Below are 20504 nucleotides of genomic sequence, written 5' to 3'. Positions count from 1 at the left end.
GTTGACTGAGATTCTGTTGTCCTTAGGCTGTCATCAGGCAGGGTTGCCACCTCCAGGGGATGGCTGGAGGTCTCCTGGGATTACAACTGATCCCCAGGCGACACAAATCAGTTCATCTGGAGAAAAGGGTCACTTTGAAAGGTGGGCTATATGGCTTCATAAGCCACTGCATCCCTCCCCTTGCCAAACTCCTCCCTTCTCAGGCTCCACCCCAAAAATCTTCAGGTATTTCCCAATCTGGAGCTGGGAATTCTGCAGATGCTTGAGACTGAGCTGTGGTTTGAAAGATGCAGTCTCCTGCAAACTTGCTCGAGAGTAGGCACCACTGGGCTAAGGGAGGAGCTTTAGTTCAGAGGTAGCATACAAATTTTATATTCATATGGTTCAAGTTCAGTCCCTGACTCCTTCAGTTAAGAGATACTGGAAAATGTCTCCTCACTCACCCCCACCCCCCAGAATGCTTGTGCTAGTCAAAGACGACAATTCTGGGCTAGATCTGACTAATAGTCTGACTATAACATTCATTGTGTTAATTCAGTGAGACTTTCTTCTGAGCAAACATGTTTATGATGAGATTGCTGATTGTGTTGGCAACATCCACTGAGCAACAACATATAGATAGCATCAGAGATACAGAAATCCACAAACTAGGTCCTCTTCCCTGGCCATGTTGGTAATGCTAAGCCCATTAGGAAAATCACCATATATGAAACTTCTATGTGCTCTGGAGATCTAATAGCAGTGCTGGTCTAGATCCCACTGAACTGCCTCGATGTGTCTTTTGATGCAGATGGGACTGTATATTTCCATCTAGAGCCATCTAGAGTTCTGATGGATTACCTAGATGAGCACCAACAGAAGCTAGACTAGGACCACATTCACCGTAGCAGCTGAATTTGTCCTCAGATGTAAACTGCTTCTTGTTTTGATTTAGCTTCAAAATTATCCATGACTAATAGCATCTGGCAGACTGGCCCTTTTGTCAAACAGCGCCAAGCTTCGCAGCCAGCAAGCCAAGAAACTAGTTTTGATAATTAGCAAACGGAATTGAATTTTTGGATTGGCGATTGCTCTTTAGTCTGGATCCAATTTCTACCAAAGCACATGATCAGGTCATCTGAGAGGGTGGCTTCTCTGTGCAATCTTTGAAGGTATTCAATGGTAATTGTGTGAGATGGGTGGTGCTGTTCTTTCGGTCAGAAAAAGAGCATAACATTGATTCCTCCTTACAAATTAATTATGAGAGACTTCCCAATAATGATTCTGTAGCACCAGCTTGGAAAATCAAGGTAGACTAGGCCAGGAATGGGGCAGCAGTATATGTTTTTTTAAAAAATAAATTACATGTTTAGCTCACTCTTTCTTTAAAGGGGCAGGCAGTGTACACAGACATCAGCCTGACATTCCTGAGTGGCATCCACTTTGGGGATGCAGAAATGTGCCCCGCCCCACACAGTAGCAGCAGCAGCAATTGGAATGGAAACAGGCAGGAACTATGCCCCCAGCCCGCATTCTTGAGTAACTTGCTGCTGCTGGTATCCCAACCCCTGTTCTTCCTTTTCCCACTGTTCCTGCAAAAAGAAATACAAACACAACAGGGATTTTATTGGGACATTCCACAACCCAACGTTGTGGGTTCCTTCCTTTCCCTTTCCCTACTGAACTGCACTGTAGTGCTACTGCACAACTCAGTGGGGAAAGAAGTCCTACAAATGTGAAGTTTAGCTCTGCCTGCTCCCAGTGATGGCCCCAGGGAATGTATGCTCCATCCTCAGCCATTTGCTTTGGAGAAAATTAGGTTGATATACTCTGTGGAGTAAAGGGAGCAAAACCAGGAGCCAAATGGGCCAGGCACAGATCCAAAGGTTATTAGTATGGCACAAGAAGAAGCCCCAAAGAAGCAGTTCCAATGCTTCATCCAGCAGCAGGGACAGATTACCTGAAGGATCACCTGTCCATCAAGGCCCTCCTCTAGGTGCCACACACCATCACAAGTTATACCAGTGTGGTGTAGAGGTTAATAGTGATGGACTCCAATCTGGAGAACCAGGTTTGTTTCCCCCACTCCTACACATGAAGCCTGCTGGGTGACCTTGGTCTAGTCACATTTCTCTCAGAACTCTCTCATCCCCACCTACCACACAGGGGGTCTGTTGTGGGGAGAGGAAGAAAGGGAGCTTATAAGTTTCTTTGACACATCTGTCTGGATAATGCTGGTTGTTATATTCGTTTTATGCCTAATAAAGGTTTTATGTATGTATGTATGTAAGTTTCTTTGAGACTCTTTAAAAATAGAGAAAAGTGAAGTATAAAAATTAACTCTTCCATACTGATGGCTACTGGAAAGAGGCTTTTCCTCTAATGACTTTTAAACTCTCCAGGCAAATCTACTTGGCATTCTCTAGGCAATCAGTGAAATCCTGAGCCTTTAGCGCTACTAAATATCAAATACAGGCTTATTAATATGGGAGACTGCAAGTTTTATTGTTTTTAAATTATTGCTTGAATTATAGCTGTAGCGTTATTAGAGGAAAAGTGGAAAAACTTAATGGGAAAATGTTTACATTTTCAAATTAAGTAATGAGTAAAACAAACATATGACTGCATATGTACTATTATTTTGCGGGATTTTTGAAATAATAAAAATTGTGAATTTGGGGGAACAGAAGTCAAATGTGGAAAAATCTCATATTTTTAAAAAATAATTTTCTAGCCTTAAAGGTTATGTTTGAAATTGTGTGGTTGATGTGTTGCAATTTCAGAAGCCAAAAAGTTGGCTGAGATAGATTTCTAGGGGCTAGGAGAAGGAGCTGGGTGCTGATTATGCAAATGTATGCAATTTGAATAATTCATAGAAGATACAGAATTCCATTTTTCCTGGATGCAGAATTTGGAGTTTCTGGAAATGGAATGTTAAGTTATTTTAGAGCTATGTAGTCATAGCCATGACTAAGGACTTACTAGATCAGTGATAGCGAGACCAAGTGCCCAAACTGCAACCCAAAACCCACTTACTTATCACAAAGTGCCAACACAGCAATTTAACCTGAATACTGAGGTTTTAGTTTAGAAAAAACGGTTGACTCCGCTCTGCACCTCTCTAGCATCTCTGCCTCCTCTGCCTCTGCCCCCACTTTGGGCAACAGCCACACAGAGCACAGGCACCAGGCCCGCCAGTCGAGTCCTCCCTGCTTGCCGCGGTGTGCGCACATCATGCCCAGTGGCCCAGACAGGCCTAGATGTGTGGGTGTGGGGGTGTGATTTTCTGCCCCCCCCACATGATGAACTCTGTGCGTGCATGCCCATTGAGAGGGCTCTGAGTGCCACCTTTGGCACGCGTGCCATAGGTTCGCCACCACTATACTATGATAGAGGAAGATTCATATGCCTCTATTTCATGTACCTTCCTGTTCACATAATTCATGAGGTGGGGCCAATAGCATTAAAAAAATCACTCTGTGGCCCAGTCCCTAAGACAGGCAGGAAGAAAAGTGCCTGTAGCAATAGGAACACAAAGGGGGGATGATTCAATAATTCTCCTCCTTAGGTGTTTTATTTTTGCTGCTGATCTTGCTATGCCTATTCATCTCAGAAGCTGCTAAGCCAGGGACAGGTCACACCTCTACTGAATAGATTTGATTGGATTCTGTATTCCCTGCATGGCTCTGTGACACACTTATAGCTCTTTCTCTCTCTCCTAGTATTTAACCTCTTATTTTCCTTTTGTAAAAATCAACAACACAGCCATCATTCTCTCCTCCCCCCCTGCCTCATGCCCTCTCCATACTGATATGGGTGGGCTCTAGTCCATGAAAGCGTATGCTACAATAGATGGGTTAATTTTTAAGGCACCATAAGGCATTTTGTTAGTTTTGATGTCAATGGACTAACAAACACCCCACCCCACCCCCCACCCCCCGCTGGAATCCCTAACTCCATGAAACAACATGGAGATAATAAAATTAACATTATTATGGTTTCAAAGTGATGTACAACAAAAGCCAATAAGGAGTGGAGGAATGATTCCCCATTCCACATGAGCATCAGAGTCTTATCTAGTGAACCAGATTTCTTTCCCCACTCCTGCATTCCTGCTGGGTGAGCTTGGGCTAATCACAGTTCTCTCAGAACTCACTCAGCCCCACCTACCTCACAAGGTGTCTATTGTGGAGAGAGGAAGGGAAAAGAGTTTGTAAGCCATTTTGAGAGAAATGAGGGGTATAAATCCAAACTCTTCTTCTTCAATTATCAAATCAATAAAGGAAACCCCTATGAAAACCAATCTATCAAAACCCCGAGAACCAACTGACCAATGACTAAGGCTCTTTGAAATAAAGTTGTCATACAGACTGTTCCAAAAGTGCTGCATAAGATGAATGCCAAACCTCAAAAGGCAATCAATTTCATAATGTACGGTTTTCCTTCAGAGACTATCCTGGAACAGGGTGCCACTGAACTCAGGCCCTTGCGTGAGGGCAGGGAACAGATATTTTGCAAATGTAATTCAATTTTAAGAATCAGAAGAACAGTCCAAAATGTTTACTTCAAGATTCTACCCCTCTCCATTATGTCCCACCCTGCATGAATTTTAGCACTGAAACACATCATTAATAGGGCAGATTCAAAGGCACGAAGGTAATTCTCCAAGTGAGAAAGTTGAGTGGTTGCTATTGCATCCAAAGTAGATTCAGCTTCTAGGTGCACTTGTTTGTGTTCCAGACTTTAATTTAAAAGGAGTATACCCCCCAAAAAGAAACTTCATATTTGCTCCATAAATTTATATACCACCTGGTTTTGCACCAAGATTAGTTTTACATATTTTAGGGGTGCCGATGATACGTTGCATTATAAAGCTACTGAATTCGCTATCATAAGACATGTTTAGCATAGTTGCTGTAGACATGGATTAGACAAACTTGGATTAGGCTATCAATGGCCACTATCCACCATTAATAATGGAACCCCCATGTACAAGGCAGAGTACCTTTCAATGCCAGATGCTGAGGAAAGCAATACCAACTTCATACCCTACATCTGGCTGGAAACAATGCTGGATTAGATGGACTGTTCTGCTGACCCAACCAGCCGGGTCTTATGATCAGCCACAATGAAAACAAAGGGAAACCTTTTGCACAGATCAAGTGCTGTCTCATCTTAACCCTTAATAATGTACCTTCATTCCTCTTCAAAAGGAATGATGAGGCACAGGAAAATCCAGTGCAGATACTTGTCCCAGGATGATACAGACCTACCCATTGCAAATAGAGCAGATATTTTAAGTGGGCAACTGGCCCACTTCACACCTGCAATTCTGACAACTTTAGCTCTCTTATAAATGGAAACAGTTTTTTTAATTGACACAAGGTCAAGAAGAAAAACATCATCAATACTAGATAATTGCAATAACTTCTTCCTCCCAAATGTCAAATGGTATGACTATATCACAGTTCTTAATCTTGGTTTACTATATTATTTTTCCCTCTTATCCAAGCTATCTCATTGATTTCTATGACACTAAATTCTGCAGTGGTTCTTCCATTGGGTTCTGCAGCCAAACATTCACTAATTGAGATCCAATCTGAACAAGAGAGGTGACTGAAAAAGATAACTATACTGGCAGACTTCAACTGTCCTCATATTGACTAGGTAAGCATCTGCTCAAATCATGCTATAGAAAGGAGGTTCCTAGACATCATAAATGGCTATGCACTGGAACAGATGGTCATAGAGCCAACAATAGGACTAGGTTCTGAGTGGGGCTCAGGACTTGGTGCAAGATTTATATGTAGATGTACTGATCAGAAACAGTGATCACAATACTGTTAAATTCAGCATCCACATCAATGGAAAGTAACCCCCTTAAAGTCCAAAACAGTAACATTTGATTTTAAAAGAGGAAACTTTACAAAAAATGCGGGGACCAGTTAAAAGGAAGCTGAAAGGAATTCTCAAAAGAGTCAAATCCTCAGAGGACACTTGGAATCTACCAGTATTTAAAACCACACTAATTGAAGCCTAGATAGAAAACATTTCCCAGGTTAGAAAAGGTACTACCAAGCCTAAAAGGATGCCTGTGTGGTTAATGACCAAATCAAGGAAACCATTCAAGGTAAAAAGGCTTATTTTTGAAAGTGGAAGTGATGAATGAAGTGAACAGAAGGGAGCACAGGATCTAGCAAAAGAAGTGCAGGTTTATAATTAGTCAAGCAAAAAGAAAATTTGAGGAATGGATTGCTTAACAATAAGCATTTCATTAAATATATTTGGCATAGGAAACTGGTCAGGTAGTTGGAACTTCAGATGACTAAGGATAAAAAGCACTGCTAAAGATGGGAAGGTGGCAGAGAAGCTAAATTAATTTTGTTTTGCTTCAGTGTTCACTGTGGAAAGTGCAGGGGCCAGAGCCACTATATTCAGAACAGTCTAAAGAACTGAGTCAAATTGAGGTGACCAAGAGGAAGTTCTAGACCTATTGGGGAAATTAAAAACCATTAAGTCTCTGGGTTCTGATAGCATACACATGATAATTCTTAGGGAACTCAAATGAGAAATTGTTGATTTACTAATCAACATCTGAAACTTGTTACTAAAACCAGTCACTGTACTAGAGGGCTGAAGTATAGCAAACATTACACCAATTTTTAAAAAGTGTTCCAGAGAGTAACCAAGAAATTACATATATTAGCCCAGTCAAATTAATAGAAACTGTAATCAAAGACTGAATTATTGGACACAGAGAGCAAAAAAGTTTACTGAGGAAGAATCAGCATGGCTTCTGCAATGGAAAGCATTGTGTAGCTAACCTTTTGAAGGTTTTTTTTTTAAAAAAAGAATTGAATAAACATATCGATAATAGTGACCTGGCTGCTGGCATTACATGCTTGGACTTCCAAAAATCTTTTGACATGGTACCTCCCCAAAAACTCCCGAGTAAGCTTGGCAGTCATGGGATAAGAGGATGGATCCTTTTATGGATTAAAAAAATTGGCTAAATGAAAGGAAGCAGAGAGTAGGAACAAAATAGACAGTTCTTATAATGGGGGTGGGTGGGAAGTAAGCAGTGGGGTCCCACAAGGATTGGTATTGGGGCTGGTACTATTTAATTTGCCCATAAATTATCTGGATTTGGAGGTAGACAATGTAATGGTCTCATTTTCTGATGAAAAATTATTCAGAATGATGAACACTATGACTCCACAAATGGAGTAAGTGGGCAACAATGTGGCAAACGAAGTTCAGTGTTGGTAAAAAGAAGATGAGACATACTGGAACACCCCCCCCCCCCTTAGCATATGCTAATAGAGTTTGAACTTGTTGAGAATGAGGAGAGAAATCTTCAGATTGAGTGGTTACATCAACAAAAATGTCAACCCAACCCAATGAAAAAGGCGAAGTCTATTCTAGAGATTATTAAGAAAGAGATTGAAAATACAACAGCCAATGTTATAATATTCCTGTATAGATCTGGTGAGGCCTAATTTGGATTACTGTGTCCAATTTTGGTGATCATATCTTCTAAAGGACATTGCAGAGCTGGAAAAAGTATAGGAACCTCCCATTCTCTAACTGATAAAATTCCAGTCTGTAACAGCGTGAAACAGGGTGCATATTGGGTTCCCTATTACTTAACTTGTATATAAACAATGTAGTTGGGAGCCTATCTGGTCCACAATTTTCTCCACCTAGTTTGGGATAACAAAAAAAATACCAGTTTTGTTCTATGTGGATGACATGATCCTAGGTTCCTTTAGTTATAGTTTTTAGGAAAAAGTTATAGTTTTTAGGAAAAGGGCAATGATATTTCTTTGGAGCATTCTTGGTAACCCAATTGAACAATACAGGTCTTTCAAATATCTCAAGGTGATTTTCGGAGAAACATTAAAATGGAATGTCGATTTGGCGGCAGTCAGAACTTTTGCACTAAGGATAGTAAGGTTGAGCTTTTACTGCTCAAAAGGAGGACATCTATGGATCCAGTTTTGAAATAACTTAAATGAAAAGTTGTCCCACACCTTTTTTAATAGAACTAAAATATGGGGATGGAATCTAGTCTTAAAGTAATCCAGAATCAATTTTTAAGGCTAGCCCTTTCCCAACTAAAGGGGTCCCCAGCTGTCCTGATGACAGCAGAAACATCAAAGGGGAGCCATGGAAGTGGAAGTAGAGCATGATTTTTTCATGGCTTTGGTCCTGGTGAGGCTAAAAGGAACATTGCAGGCATTACTGTGTACATGCAATAAAAGATTATGCAGACTAGGTTCCTGCGGTTTGGTGTTGCTGATAGGAACAATAATCAAATTGTTCCAGTTGGTAGTGGTCCTTCAGACAGGCTTTGGGCCTTGGCAGATGCTCCTCCATGTGGACCTTTAATGCCCACTTGTAAGGTATGTTGCACCCCGCCTCCATAACCTTTTAGCTGCTGACATCAGAGTGCCAGAATGTACAAATATGTCTTGTTTGAAAGCATCAATACATTATTCAGTGTTAAAAAACATTGCAATATTAACATAGCTACAGTCATCATTTTCTTTTGTTTCTCAGTGATTAGCTGTTTGACTGATAAAAAAATACTTCCAGCAGCTCCCATGTGCAGCAAACAGCTACTATTTTTTCCCCAGAATTGTCAAAACATGATCTTGCAACTTAGAGACATGATCTGGATTTGAGAATAATATTGTTAGCTGGAAAAAAAATCTGGCGGGATTCCCTAAGAATTGTTGTAAGCATGTGCTCTTTGGGTACTAAAACAACCTCGGTTTTTAGACAGTTTGATTTGTACAGTTTGATTGCTGAAAGCACTCGGTTCGTGGCCTGTGATGATGAGGGGGCTGAGACATGACACTGGAATTGACGTCACACCCCATCTGTCTGGATGGGGCAGAAGGAAATAATTTTACAACGAGCATTTGACCAGAGAATAAGTGTGACTTTTTTTTTGTGCCGCTGGCTATGAAGATACATTCATTTTGGGGGAAGGATGCTTTTGGGGAACTAGCACAATGTGTGCCTGACTGCTTACCTTCTGCTCAACTTAGATATATTCTGATGAACAGATTATAAGAAATCTAACTAGACATGACTGCAAACGAGAAGCGACAGAGACATCCGCAGTTCAGTTTCACTACTGTATTTCCCTCTTAAATGCTGAAAGCAGCTGTCAAGGATGCAGGAAGATCTGGATCAGGACTGTGGTGTGAAGGAGGAGATTCAGATTCCCCCACTTGTGCCCCCTTTGTGCCATGCTGCCTATCTCAATCACCCCCCTCTTCAAGCTGCTCTTTACTCTGCAGGGGAAAATAAACAATATTATGCAGCAGGGGCCCAAGAGGTGCCTGTATGTTTTCTCCCATGAGGCAGACGAGTGGTCTGACTAGGATCCAGGAGACCTAGTAGGTATGAATCTCTACTCTGCCATGAAAGTTTGGTGAGTGATCTTGGGTCAGTCATACTCTCTCTTACATTATAGGGTGGTTGTAGAAGATAAAATGGAGGAGAGGAGAACTGAGGTCTTTGGATCCTGCCACCCCTACTGGGAGACAGATGAGTTATAAATGACAATTTAAAAATTCTGTCCCATTTCGATTTAGATCTGTCCCCCCTCAAACTCCCCCCCCCCCATTTTGGATTTTAACCCTCCTACACAGGAGATATTGACCATGGACTCTCATGACACAAACTAGATGCTTGAAGATCAGTGATCTGGGGAGAGGCTGGGAAAAGTATTGAACTCTCCTCCCGCAAACTGATTCAAAATGGCACCTCCCACAATTGCTGTTTACAAAACACACAGACACAAAAGTTCTGGAGATCCTCTAACTGACTTGCTTGTGTGGATGAGCAGATTCTGGATCTTCCAGCAATCTGGCAAATGTGGTCTTCTGGCTTCAGTACTCTCTCCTCAAAGAGGACCTGATGCTATAGAAGGGCTACCTGAGCATCCTAGAATGTTTTTCCCCATTCCTTCTTTATTGGGAACATCTTCACCACAAAGGAAATTTAAAGCTTTTTTAGAAGATACAGATGGAGGAATATGATATGACAAGAGGTTTATGAAATTGTACATGATATGGGGACACTGAAAAATAAAGGACATTTACTTTCTCTCTTCTCAAAGAGGAGCAATCGAACCAATAAAATTTGGAATCATTTCATTTGGGATTGACAAAAGGAAGCCCTTTAGATTAGCTGAGCTTTCAAAAAGAATCAGATGAATTTATAGCCACAAGAGCTTTATAGAACCTCCATGTATGGAAGAAATATACCTCTGAATACCTGATACTAGAGACAAGGGAGAACCATCACCATTGTGTCAACTTTGTGAATGCTGAGAAACATTTTGCTGGAAACAAAACACTGAACTAGATGGAACCTTGGTCTGATTCAGCAAGCACTTTTCATATTTTTATTCATCTACTGGTCAGGGAAGGAGGGTAGCCTGAAGCAGTATTAAAAATGAAATGAAACTATATACAATAGGCACAGATCTATTTTCATAACTTCTGACTTTCTTTCTCAAGTGGTGCTATTTTCTAATATATCTCCCCTCACCGTCAAAACTGCTGTTCTGTTCAGATTGCGGCTAGAATGAAAAAAATAACCGAATGAAAATCATTTAACCATGATCCATGATGTACTGCGGGAACTCAGAATTTACTGGTGTGAAGTGCCTTTCCTGAGCTTTGCATTCTTTTTTTTTAAACCACAGGCAGCACTGAAATTTGAGGATATGTTTCAATTATGTTCATTTGGTTTCTTTGTGCATTTTAAATTGAATGTGGAACCAAGTAACACCCATTAAAAATTGTCTGCCAGCAAGAAAGCTTTAGTCAGACCCTTTCTTGTGTGTCGTAGGTATTATTAGCTATATGAGAGAATTATATGATATTATTCAGGTAAATTTTCCATGGTTCTCCCGGAGAGCTAACTGTCAGTGTCTGGAAGTGAATGATTATGAAGTTTTAAGTTATGTGTGTAATGGCATACAAAGTGTGTATGTGCTTGGAATACAAACACCTCGCAAAAGGAGAGTAACTTGCAGATCTTAGTCCTCTTTAGTACCTGGAAAGGGTCCTGTAGGCTGGTTTAGAAAACCATGTGTCCCACTGTGGGTGTGTCTGTATATAGGCAACCTCAGATCTAAACTCAAAAATAAAACTTTCATACAATTTCTTATCAACTCAGACATGGTATTTTTCATGGTTACTCATTTGACTCTAGATCAGCAATTACTGAAGGAGAGCCACTATGGCATAACAATTAGCATATTTGACTAAGCTGTGAGAGAACTGGATTCAAATCCCCATGGTACTGAGGGTGATCCTTGGTCCATCAAAATAACCTACCTCACAGGGCTGTTATGATAAAGTGGAGGAAGAGAGAACACTATTGCTAATTGCTTTGCATCCTCATTGGGGAGAAAAGCAGAATATACGTTTTTTCCAAAGGATGTGGATGAGCGAATTGTTGTGACTGATTTTGGCATGGTCAGCACTACTCTACCATTGAGGGCCCTCAGGCAAGGTGACCTATACAGCCCACCCCCTAACCTGGAAGTGGTAGAGCATGTAAACTGAAAAATGTCTTCACCCTTCCTCAAAGCTTTTTGGTTTCAGGAAGATAGCTGTTTTTGTCTGTAGTAGAAGAGCAAGATTCAAGTCCAGCAGCACTTTAAAGACCAACAAGATTTCCAGGATATATGCTTTCAAGAGTCAACATCCTTCTAAAAGCTTATACCCTGGAAATTTTGATCTTTAAGGTGCTACTGGACTCCAAAGCGAGTTATGGCTCAGGGGAAGAGCCTTTGTGTTGCATGCAGAAGATCCCATGCAGAGGCGTAGCAAGGGGGAAAAGCACCCGGTGCACTGGTGCATCCTCCACCCCTGCCCCACCCTGGCATGCCCCCGGAATGCCCTCACCACACCCCCATAGGGGCGTGCACCTGGTGCGTCGCCCCCCGTCCCCTTGGAGCTACGCCTCTGGTCCCATGTTCAGTCCACAATTACAGTTAAAAGGACCTCTGTCTGTGACCTTAGTGAGCGGTTGCCATTCTGAGAAACAGTACTGAGCAGACAATACTTGATGAACCAAGGGTTTGATTTCAAATAAGGCAGCTTCAAATGTTCGTTTTGGGTGCCCTGTGCACACTGAAGTGGTAACTGTGAGCCCTTTGCCAGTCTTGAGGCTGCAGCAAACACCCAGCCTTGCAAAAGCTCTGGATTCTGGTGAATTCTGATACACTATTCTTGCAAATGCTGTGGTATGTTGAAATTAAGGGCATGCTTTTGGAAAGCAGGTTGAGCTGAAAGACAGCAATGCTTCATTAGCTTCCCTCCTATGTTGCTGCACAATTTCATCTACCTTAGGCCCTTTTCCTCACATATGATGAATTATATTTCTTGCTATGTTCAACATATAGATGGATAAATATATAATGAAGAAAGCTGGATTGGATTTAGATGAAGGTGGAGTAAAAACTGGTGAAAGGAACATTTATGGTTCAGTCCTTTTGGCAGGGGAGTGAACAGGCTGATCGAGGTGGTGCGGGGCCATGCCAGTGCATTTGCCCCCTCCGTCAGTGTAAGAGGTACCCCTGCTGGCTGAGAGGACAAAGGTACTGGCGGTTGGGTGCCCTTCAGCTCCATGGTGGTGAAACTAGGAAGTGGCATCCACTGTGGAGGAACGCTAGTGTCCAATTGGACTCTGGCACAGAGGAGTGGGTGGACTGGGTCATTCTCAGGGGTGGAGTTAGCTTCCACCTAGGCTTTAAAGTTGGGAATACGGCAGCCCAGGCTCCAGACTTATGCCACCTGAAAGGGTGATTTAAGTCCATTTAGCCCTATGGAGGGCTTTCAGGCAGCAGGATTTTTTTTCTGGCTCCCTGCACCACTTGAAAGCCCTCTGGAGGCAGTGGGCTGGTGTGGTAGCAGTGACATCTTTGGCCATCTTGGGCTTTGGATTGGGCTGCCCCAGTTTGAGATATGCAGACAACACCACATTACTGTGGCAGAAAACAGTAAAGATTTGAAATTATTCCTGCTGAAGGAAAAAGCAGGATTACAGCTAAACATCAAGAAGATAAAAGTAACGACTGATGGGGAATTACACAACTTTAAGGCTCATTATGAAGATATTGAATTTGTTAAAGATTTTCTATACCTTAGCTAACTTATGCAACTAAGAAATCAGAAGGAGGTTGAGAAGGAGAAGGGCAGCCATAAAGGGGCTAGAAAATATTCTTAAGGGTAAGGATGTGTCACTAAGGACCGAGATCAAGTTAATTCAAACTACAGTATTCCCCATTTCTGTGTTTGGGTGTGAAAGTTGGACAATGAAGAAAGCTGACAGGAAGAGGGTAGATTCTTTTGAAATGTAATGTTGGAGGAGCGTTTTACAGATACCACTGACTGCCAAAAAGGTAAATGAGTTCTAGATCAGGGGTAGGGAACCTGCGGCTCTCCAGATGTTCAGGAACTACAATTCCCATCAGCCCCTACCAGCATGGCCAATTGGCCATGCTGACGGGAAAAACTGATAGAGAATTGTGAGACCCTAATTTATCTGGGCTGATTCCTGATTCTAAATATGGATTCTAGTATCTAGGCTTGCGTTCTGCAAAATGAAGCCTGAACTGTCTCTAGATGCTAAAATGACTAAACTAAAAATACTAAACTGAGGCTATGATTCTTTGGTCACATTATGAGAAGACAAGAGTCACTGGAAAAGGCATAATGCTTGGAAAGGTTGAAAGCGGCAGAAAAAGAGGAAGACCTAACATGAGATAGATTGACTCAATTAAGGAAGCCATGGCACTCAGATTGGAAAACATGAGCAAGGCTGTTAATGATCGAAAGCTTTGGAAGGCATTAATACATAGGGTTACCAACAGTCAGAAGTGACTTGATGGCACTTAACAAACACACATTTGTCCAAAGAACTCAGGGTGGTCTTCAAATGAAGATACCTCATGGCCTACATAGGAGGTTCTGCTGAAAATGAGTGACTGGCCCTAGATTATTCCGTGAGTTCTGTGCTTGAATAAAGATCCATCCTGAACTACCTTAGATTTATCCTAATGTTTGTCTGCTACACTGCATTGGCTTCCTTCTACTCTTTAGATCTCTCTGGCCCAGATCCAAAGTTCACATTACAGGAGGGAAAAAGGGGAAAAACCAAGAGTTTTCTTTATTTACACTATTGGTGAAGACCTGAGCCATTTGTAAAACTGCAAAGCAGTTTGCCTCTATGGCAGCTGGAAGTGTTACACCAAAATCAACAAAAAGCCTCTCCAGTTGTAGGGACAACTGTTTCATGTTTATGTATGTGCTTTTTGTGGACTCTAGCTTTTGCCTGGAATAGCCGCATCTGGTTCAAATGTTTCCCGAGAGCCACTTATTTAACTAAAGCACTCTGACCTCAGTAGAGATATATCTCTACTACTCAATAGCCTGGAGAAAAAACAACACCCTGTCCCACTAACAGAGGCTCAATGGGTTTTTATTTATCAGGGGGTATTATTAACCATTGCCACAACAATCTTTATTAAAGGAACAGGACATTTTTTCTCCAGGCCAGTCTTCTATTCTCTTACTCACTGTAAAAATAGAGGGTTTTTTTCCCGTTTCCCACCTTAGACATAGATTGAAAGCCTTTGGGGGCAGTGACAATGTTACTGTGGTTCAGTATGGTGCATAGCACAATTTCAACGTAGCAAGGTAATAGGAGCAAACATTTTGATGTGAGTCAGAATATTCTCTGGTTCTTTTAGTCCACATGAGTCTCCCAATCCCTGACAGTTCTCATAAGAAGCTACTGAGGAAGGATCCATCTCTGCCAGCACATTACACTGCAATTACACAGGATTCATCTCCATGTATTTAATTTGATAAATCTATCTTGGAATTCCAATGTTGCAATCCTGAACTCTGTGGAGTAAACTCTTCTGAGTAAACACATCAGGCTGCATGTCACTAAAAATCAAAGATAATTTATTTATTACTTGGGCTGATGTTGTTTAAAGATTTTTGTTAGTTAAAAATTGTATTAAGTAGCTTATCAAATAATCAATTAAATTTAAATAAACATGCATCTTACTACAACCTCAGCATAGGACCCTTTCTGAGAAATTGCAGGTAGAATGAGATAGCTTGCAATTTGATAAAGAAAAGAGACCAAACAGAAGGAATATCATCCCCCCCATTATAGACACGAAAACTATAGCAACCCCCCCTCCCCAAACAAACAAACATGCCTTACCCTCAGCCTTCTAGGTTAAACTTGCCCACAGTCTGATCCAAAACTTTAGAATGATGGTTGATCAAATCAATTAACATTTCCCGTCTTATATTTTAATATCTATTTGTTCATTTGTAACCAAGCCATTTCTGCAGGTTACTTAGTGAGATATCAGTGAAGATGAGAGATACGAAAGGTTTTGCACTTAATGCTGAGCAGAAGTTTAAGGGGATATTCAATGCCAACACACATCATTTGGCTTAGGATCTGCACGCATCTCTCAGTCTTCACTGATGTAATTAGATGTAATTAGATGTAATTAGAAGATATTTTTTTCAAATCTTTGGGTGTTGTACCAAGAATCAGAGAGAAATGTTTCCCAATCGCTTTAGTCCTGCTGGAAACAATAGATGCAGACTCTCATCCTGCCCTAAGTGCGTGTCGCTGTTACCGAAAGGTAACTACTGGGAAATAACAACAAATGTTGAATATTATCATCCTGACTTTCTTGTGAACCTCCCTGAGGCAGCTGGCTGGTTACCAGCAGACAGAATGCTCAGCTGGATAGATCATTGGTATGGCCCAGTGTGTCAATTCTTATGATTTTATGCTATGTTTCCCTGTCTAAGCAGTTCTACAACTCCTGTTGAGTTAAATGATCAGAAGTAAAGAGGTGCAGAGCAAGGCCTGATTCGTACACGTAGGAGCAATGAGGTGGCCGTGACCTGAGGTGGTAGATTTAGTGCCACTTCAGACTAGGGTGGCAGATTCCAGCTATGAATCTTCCCCCGTGTAAAAAACCAACCCCTCTCACAGTAAATGGAAAAACAGGATAGCAAGAAGAAAGTTTATACCCCTTTCTCTGGGCTTGATGTGCTCATTTGCTGTTTGTGGAGAGTGTTTAATGTAGGGGAACATTCCAAACTGCGATCCTCTGTGATTTTCGGCTTGCATTCTGAAATGGTGCCATTCATTCCTCCACTGCAACACTTTGCCACCGCATGGTGTACAGTTAGATGCCAATTTCTTGCAGGTTGAAATGCTACCTGATTCCCAGAGCAAATGGATATTTCAAAGCAGAGAGGGCTGAGGTGTTACAGAAAGATAGCTTCCATATGATTGCTCTTATGAGGACTAAGGAATGATAGTCCTATAGTGCCCTTAAAAAAACAAGCTGTACTTTGGGATACAGATAGGTATCAGCATAGAAACTGCTACTTTAAAATAGTATCAAATGTCTCCACAGCAAGGCTGAACCCCTATTCAAACATCAGCAACCCCCTCAGAACTGTGTGTTCTTCAGTGACAACATTCCAATTCTGCTAAATGTTTCTCACCAACTTCTCCCAGAGAGGAGTGATCATTAGACAGTAGCCACTAGCCATCAAAGAGTCATCCGTCAAATGACTTTTAGGACCTTATTAGTGATGCAAAAGCTTAAAGATGGTTATTTCTTCACCTGACCTGACAAGAGTTCCTGTTATACCAATCACATATTCCAGGATAAATGCTGAAGAAAAGCTGGACAAAGGTTAGACCCTAAATTAGATTTAATTTAAACCACTGAATGATACTGTGGAATGGCCCACACAATTTATGTGCCAATTTTATGTGCCGTTGGTTTTGGGAATCTTACTCTACAAAGAAACCTATTGTAACCAATTGATACCAGCCCTGCAAAGAAACAAGAAATCTGTCTGTATATCACTTTTTAAAGAATGGGCTATTGGTTAGTTCTTGCTTGGAAATAATAAATTCACATTCTGTTTCATGCTGGTGACAGTGTCAGATAAAATGTCATGTTGGTCAGAATAATCTCCCTACAGGTAGGATTTTGTGTGTGTGTAGAATTCCATCATGTAAGCCGTTTGCAACCTGAAATGGTATGGCTCTGACACAAGTTTAACACTTGAGAGAGAATTAGGCCATTGACAAGGAATATGTAACGAAGAGGAAACTTGAAGAAATTTTAGCATTTACCCTCCCCCCCCCATCTCCCTCGATCTAGAGCAGTTGCTTAGAATAGGGGAATAACAGCTCCCTCTCTGAGGCATCCTTACTTTCAAACCACTTTCCAAACTCTGGTTGCTATAGCAACTTAAGAAAGCTTTCTAAAAAGAAAAACAACATTCCACATTTCAGAACCTCATCCAACTTACTTCATCAAAACGTAGCAGCTGTTTATTTTTTGTCTGGATTTTGAAAGGGGGCTGTGCTTGAATGTTACTCATCCATTATTTTCTTCCCTCCTAGAAAAAAAGTGTCCTGCACCTACTGAATCATTTTGGCTCCTGGATCCTTCCCTTCCATGCATGCCTACTGTATTATTTTCACTAAGAGCACTTTCACATATGACACCCAAAAGGGCATGTGAGTAATTCATGTGACTGTTGTTTAAAAATGGAATGGAGTGGAATGCTCTGTATAGTTTTATATTCTTATAGACTGTCTTAAGCTCAAACTAAATTCTGTCTTTTATTTGTTAATTTACGTTAGTAATACTGATATCTTTGCCAGCTGAGTCAAGAAATAGAGCTGACAGACAGAAAGGTGAAAAACAGAAAAAAGCAAGAGAAAGAAAAAGGGAGTCACAGATGCCAAAAGAAAGAGGTGTGTACCATTTTTAAATAATGCTTACAACATTGCTCATTGAAGAACATCAGTGTGAAAAACATTCAACCCCATTTTGCTACTCCTGTTGGCTAGGAAAATACTTCACACACATGCTGTTATCTAGATGGATAGAAAGACTTGCTGAAGATCTTTACTGAGACTATGCACTAGTTAATAAAGTAGGTGGTATGAGGTAGGAAAGAAAGAGAAAGGCTTACCTATTGTTGACACTACTGTGCCCACAAAATAGAAAGCCCCTGTGAAGTCCCATCTTGGTCGAAGGGCATCTGCCCTGATGCCTGCTGCCATGGCTGCTTCATAACTTCGTAGGAAGGCCCTTAGCTCAGGGAGGCTAATGTTGAAGATTTGGCTGAAGTTCTGTAGGGTCCAGTTCCAACGATGCTGAGCTTCTGCTTCAGATGGACTCTCAATGGCTGAGAAAATAGTGGCTCCAACGGTCAGGTATGCTACAATAAGCACTGCTAAGAGGATGAACCTGCCATTGTCCTCGTTGAAGTGTGACATGCAGCAACAGCCCTTGGGTCTCCTGATAGACATCATCCAAATTTCAGCACCACAGAGGTGACGGACAGCAACCAACACCTCATTGGAGACACTGGCATGGAGCTACCGTCTAATTAAAGAGTCCAAAAGGAGAACTTGGTTCCAAGTTCATGGGAAAAGTTTCTTCTCTGAGTCATTGATCTTGGCTTGTCATACTTAATGGCAGTGCAGAATTTCACTAACCTGTATTCCATAGGGCTCTCCCACATCAGCCTAGAGACAAAGACTTCCTTAAATCTACTTTGAGAGTTTCTTGATCCTCCCAGCCCATCACTGAGTTTTGCAGCGTGTTGGTCATTTGGTTGTAAGACATGGCTGTACTCTCCAGTCCCAGATTGCTCTGTAGGGCCATATTTCTTGTATTCCAGTCTTTATCCAAATGGAAAGCAGATGAATCTTTGTTTATTTTGCCATCTACTACAGAGCAGAAAATGCATTCAGTCAATTATTTCTGTACTGCTGGGTTATGGTAGGCAAGGCCAACAGAATCTGCTGTGCTGTTTTCCTAGGATTTCCAGTGAATTCATTAATCTCTGTATAAATAGCTCTTGGTATTGCCTCCTTCTCCTTCAGTTGAATGCGGCTGGAAAGCAAAATTCCTCAGTTAAGCACAGCAAAATTACATCTTTTTCCTCCATTGGGTTGACTAGATTCTTTATGCAAGTTGCCTTCTTATGCACTAGATGTTCCTGGAAAGATACTTGAAGTAAGGGGTAGGACAACAGATGCCAGTTGCATTCAAAACAATCTTTGGAGGCTGTAGGAGTGCAGATGTGTGGAACAGTTACTGAGATACGGCCAACCAATAGTTGCATCACACCAATTCACCCAACCAGCCGCCGTGGTTCTCATTTGCTTTAGTTCTGCAGACATCTTGACTTAGAAAAGCCTAGATCAATGGAATACCAACAGAACTTCATTTAGGTCTTAGTAAACACCTCACATGTCTACATAAATCTATACACACAATGTGGACTTTTGCTCTAGGTTTGGCATACACAACAGAATGTCCTCAAGTTTCTGTATTGATTTTCTTTTTACTAGCATACAAGTCTCACCTTAACATGAACCATGCTTTGGTGTGGGGTGGGGGGTTGAAAGGAAAGACTAATCACCCTCCCCCCAAAAAACCATATAAGAACTGGACATGGACTTTTACAAGGAGAGAATTTAAAGTAGAAAACAGACTAGAACAAATCAGAAGGTCATCCAGTCCAACCCCTTTTTGAAACCAGCACCAGCACCACCCTGTAAACACAGTCCCTCCAGACTACACAAATCAGATTGTGCCAAAAGCAAAGAACGGAAGTGAACAAAATGTACTTTACCAATGAGTCCTTCCCCCACCATTCTTTTAGTTCAGGAACAGCTCTCCTTTCAGAATCTCTTTTTGCCCCCCCCCCCCCTTCAATTGGTTTGGCAATTCGCTACCCACTTTCCCACCCCCTAAATCCCAGCCTCTGACGAAAGACTTCCCCTCAATCTAACCGTGAGCAAACACACACCATGTTGTTTTTCAAAGTATATCGGACTCCCCGGAAGGCGCAGTTCTAAGTCTGAAACATCATTGAAGCAGTTTCCCGTAAGCCTTGAGGGTCTTTCTTTCATCTCCGGAGCGACTTGGCTGCCGGTGGATATGGTGGTGGCTACAGCTGATGAAGGAAGTGCGGCTGTTCAGCACCACGGATAGCGCACTGCAGCTCCGCGTGCGCCCGCGGCTCCTGCCTGTCCCCGCCTGTAGTTGAGCCGAGGGGGCTGCGGGGCTGTTCCGGCTCCAGTGCTAGGAGGGGATGGATTGAACGGTCCTGTCCTCCTCCTCGTTTATTTCGCGGCAGATCTGTTGATTGAAAAACCATGCAGAGCGCCCAATCCGAAGCAAAGGGGAAAAGGGTGGTTGTGCCCGCCCTGCCCAAGAACCGGGTGGCTCCCCCCCCCCACCCTGCTCTGTTGCTGTTTGTGCTAGAGAGGCGCCTTCCAATGCTATTGCTGCCCGGGGTTTACTGGGGGAAGGGGGGAGGGAGAGAAAGATGGTCCGCGGCAGAATTATTTCCAGAAGCAACAGTGAGAAGACTAGCCGCAAAACACTTCGTGCTGGA

General features: G+C 41.9%; 1 protein-coding gene across 3 annotated transcripts in view; it reads right to left on the bottom strand.

Moving 5' to 3' along the window:
• The window catches only part of KCNK12 (potassium two pore domain channel subfamily K member 12), a 68434-nt gene extending 48306 nt beyond the window's left edge, over positions 1 to 20128 (bottom strand). For 2 of the 3 annotated variants that reach the window (XM_048519412.1, XM_048519395.1), the window contains exons 1-2: positions 19914 to 20128; positions 18063 to 19297 (exon numbers count right to left, since the gene is read on the bottom strand). In XM_048519412.1, coding sequence (XP_048375369.1) covers positions 18063 to 18405 — 343 coding nt within the window. In that variant the 5' untranslated portion in view covers positions 18406 to 19297; positions 19914 to 20128. Of the gene's footprint in view, positions 1 to 18062; positions 19298 to 19736; positions 19793 to 19913 lie in introns of those variants that run through there. The other variant, XM_048519404.1, reaches the window with a different exon arrangement.
• Between the last annotated feature and the right edge of the window lie 376 nt (positions 20129 to 20504).

The sequence above is a fragment of the Sphaerodactylus townsendi genome, linkage group LG01, assembly GCF_021028975.2.
Source record: "Sphaerodactylus townsendi isolate TG3544 linkage group LG01, MPM_Stown_v2.3, whole genome shotgun sequence".
NCBI lineage: Eukaryota > Metazoa > Chordata > Lepidosauria > Squamata > Sphaerodactylidae > Sphaerodactylus > Sphaerodactylus townsendi.
The sequence above is the reverse complement of the archived record's forward strand: the minus strand, read 5'-3'. Positions and strand labels throughout refer to the sequence as shown.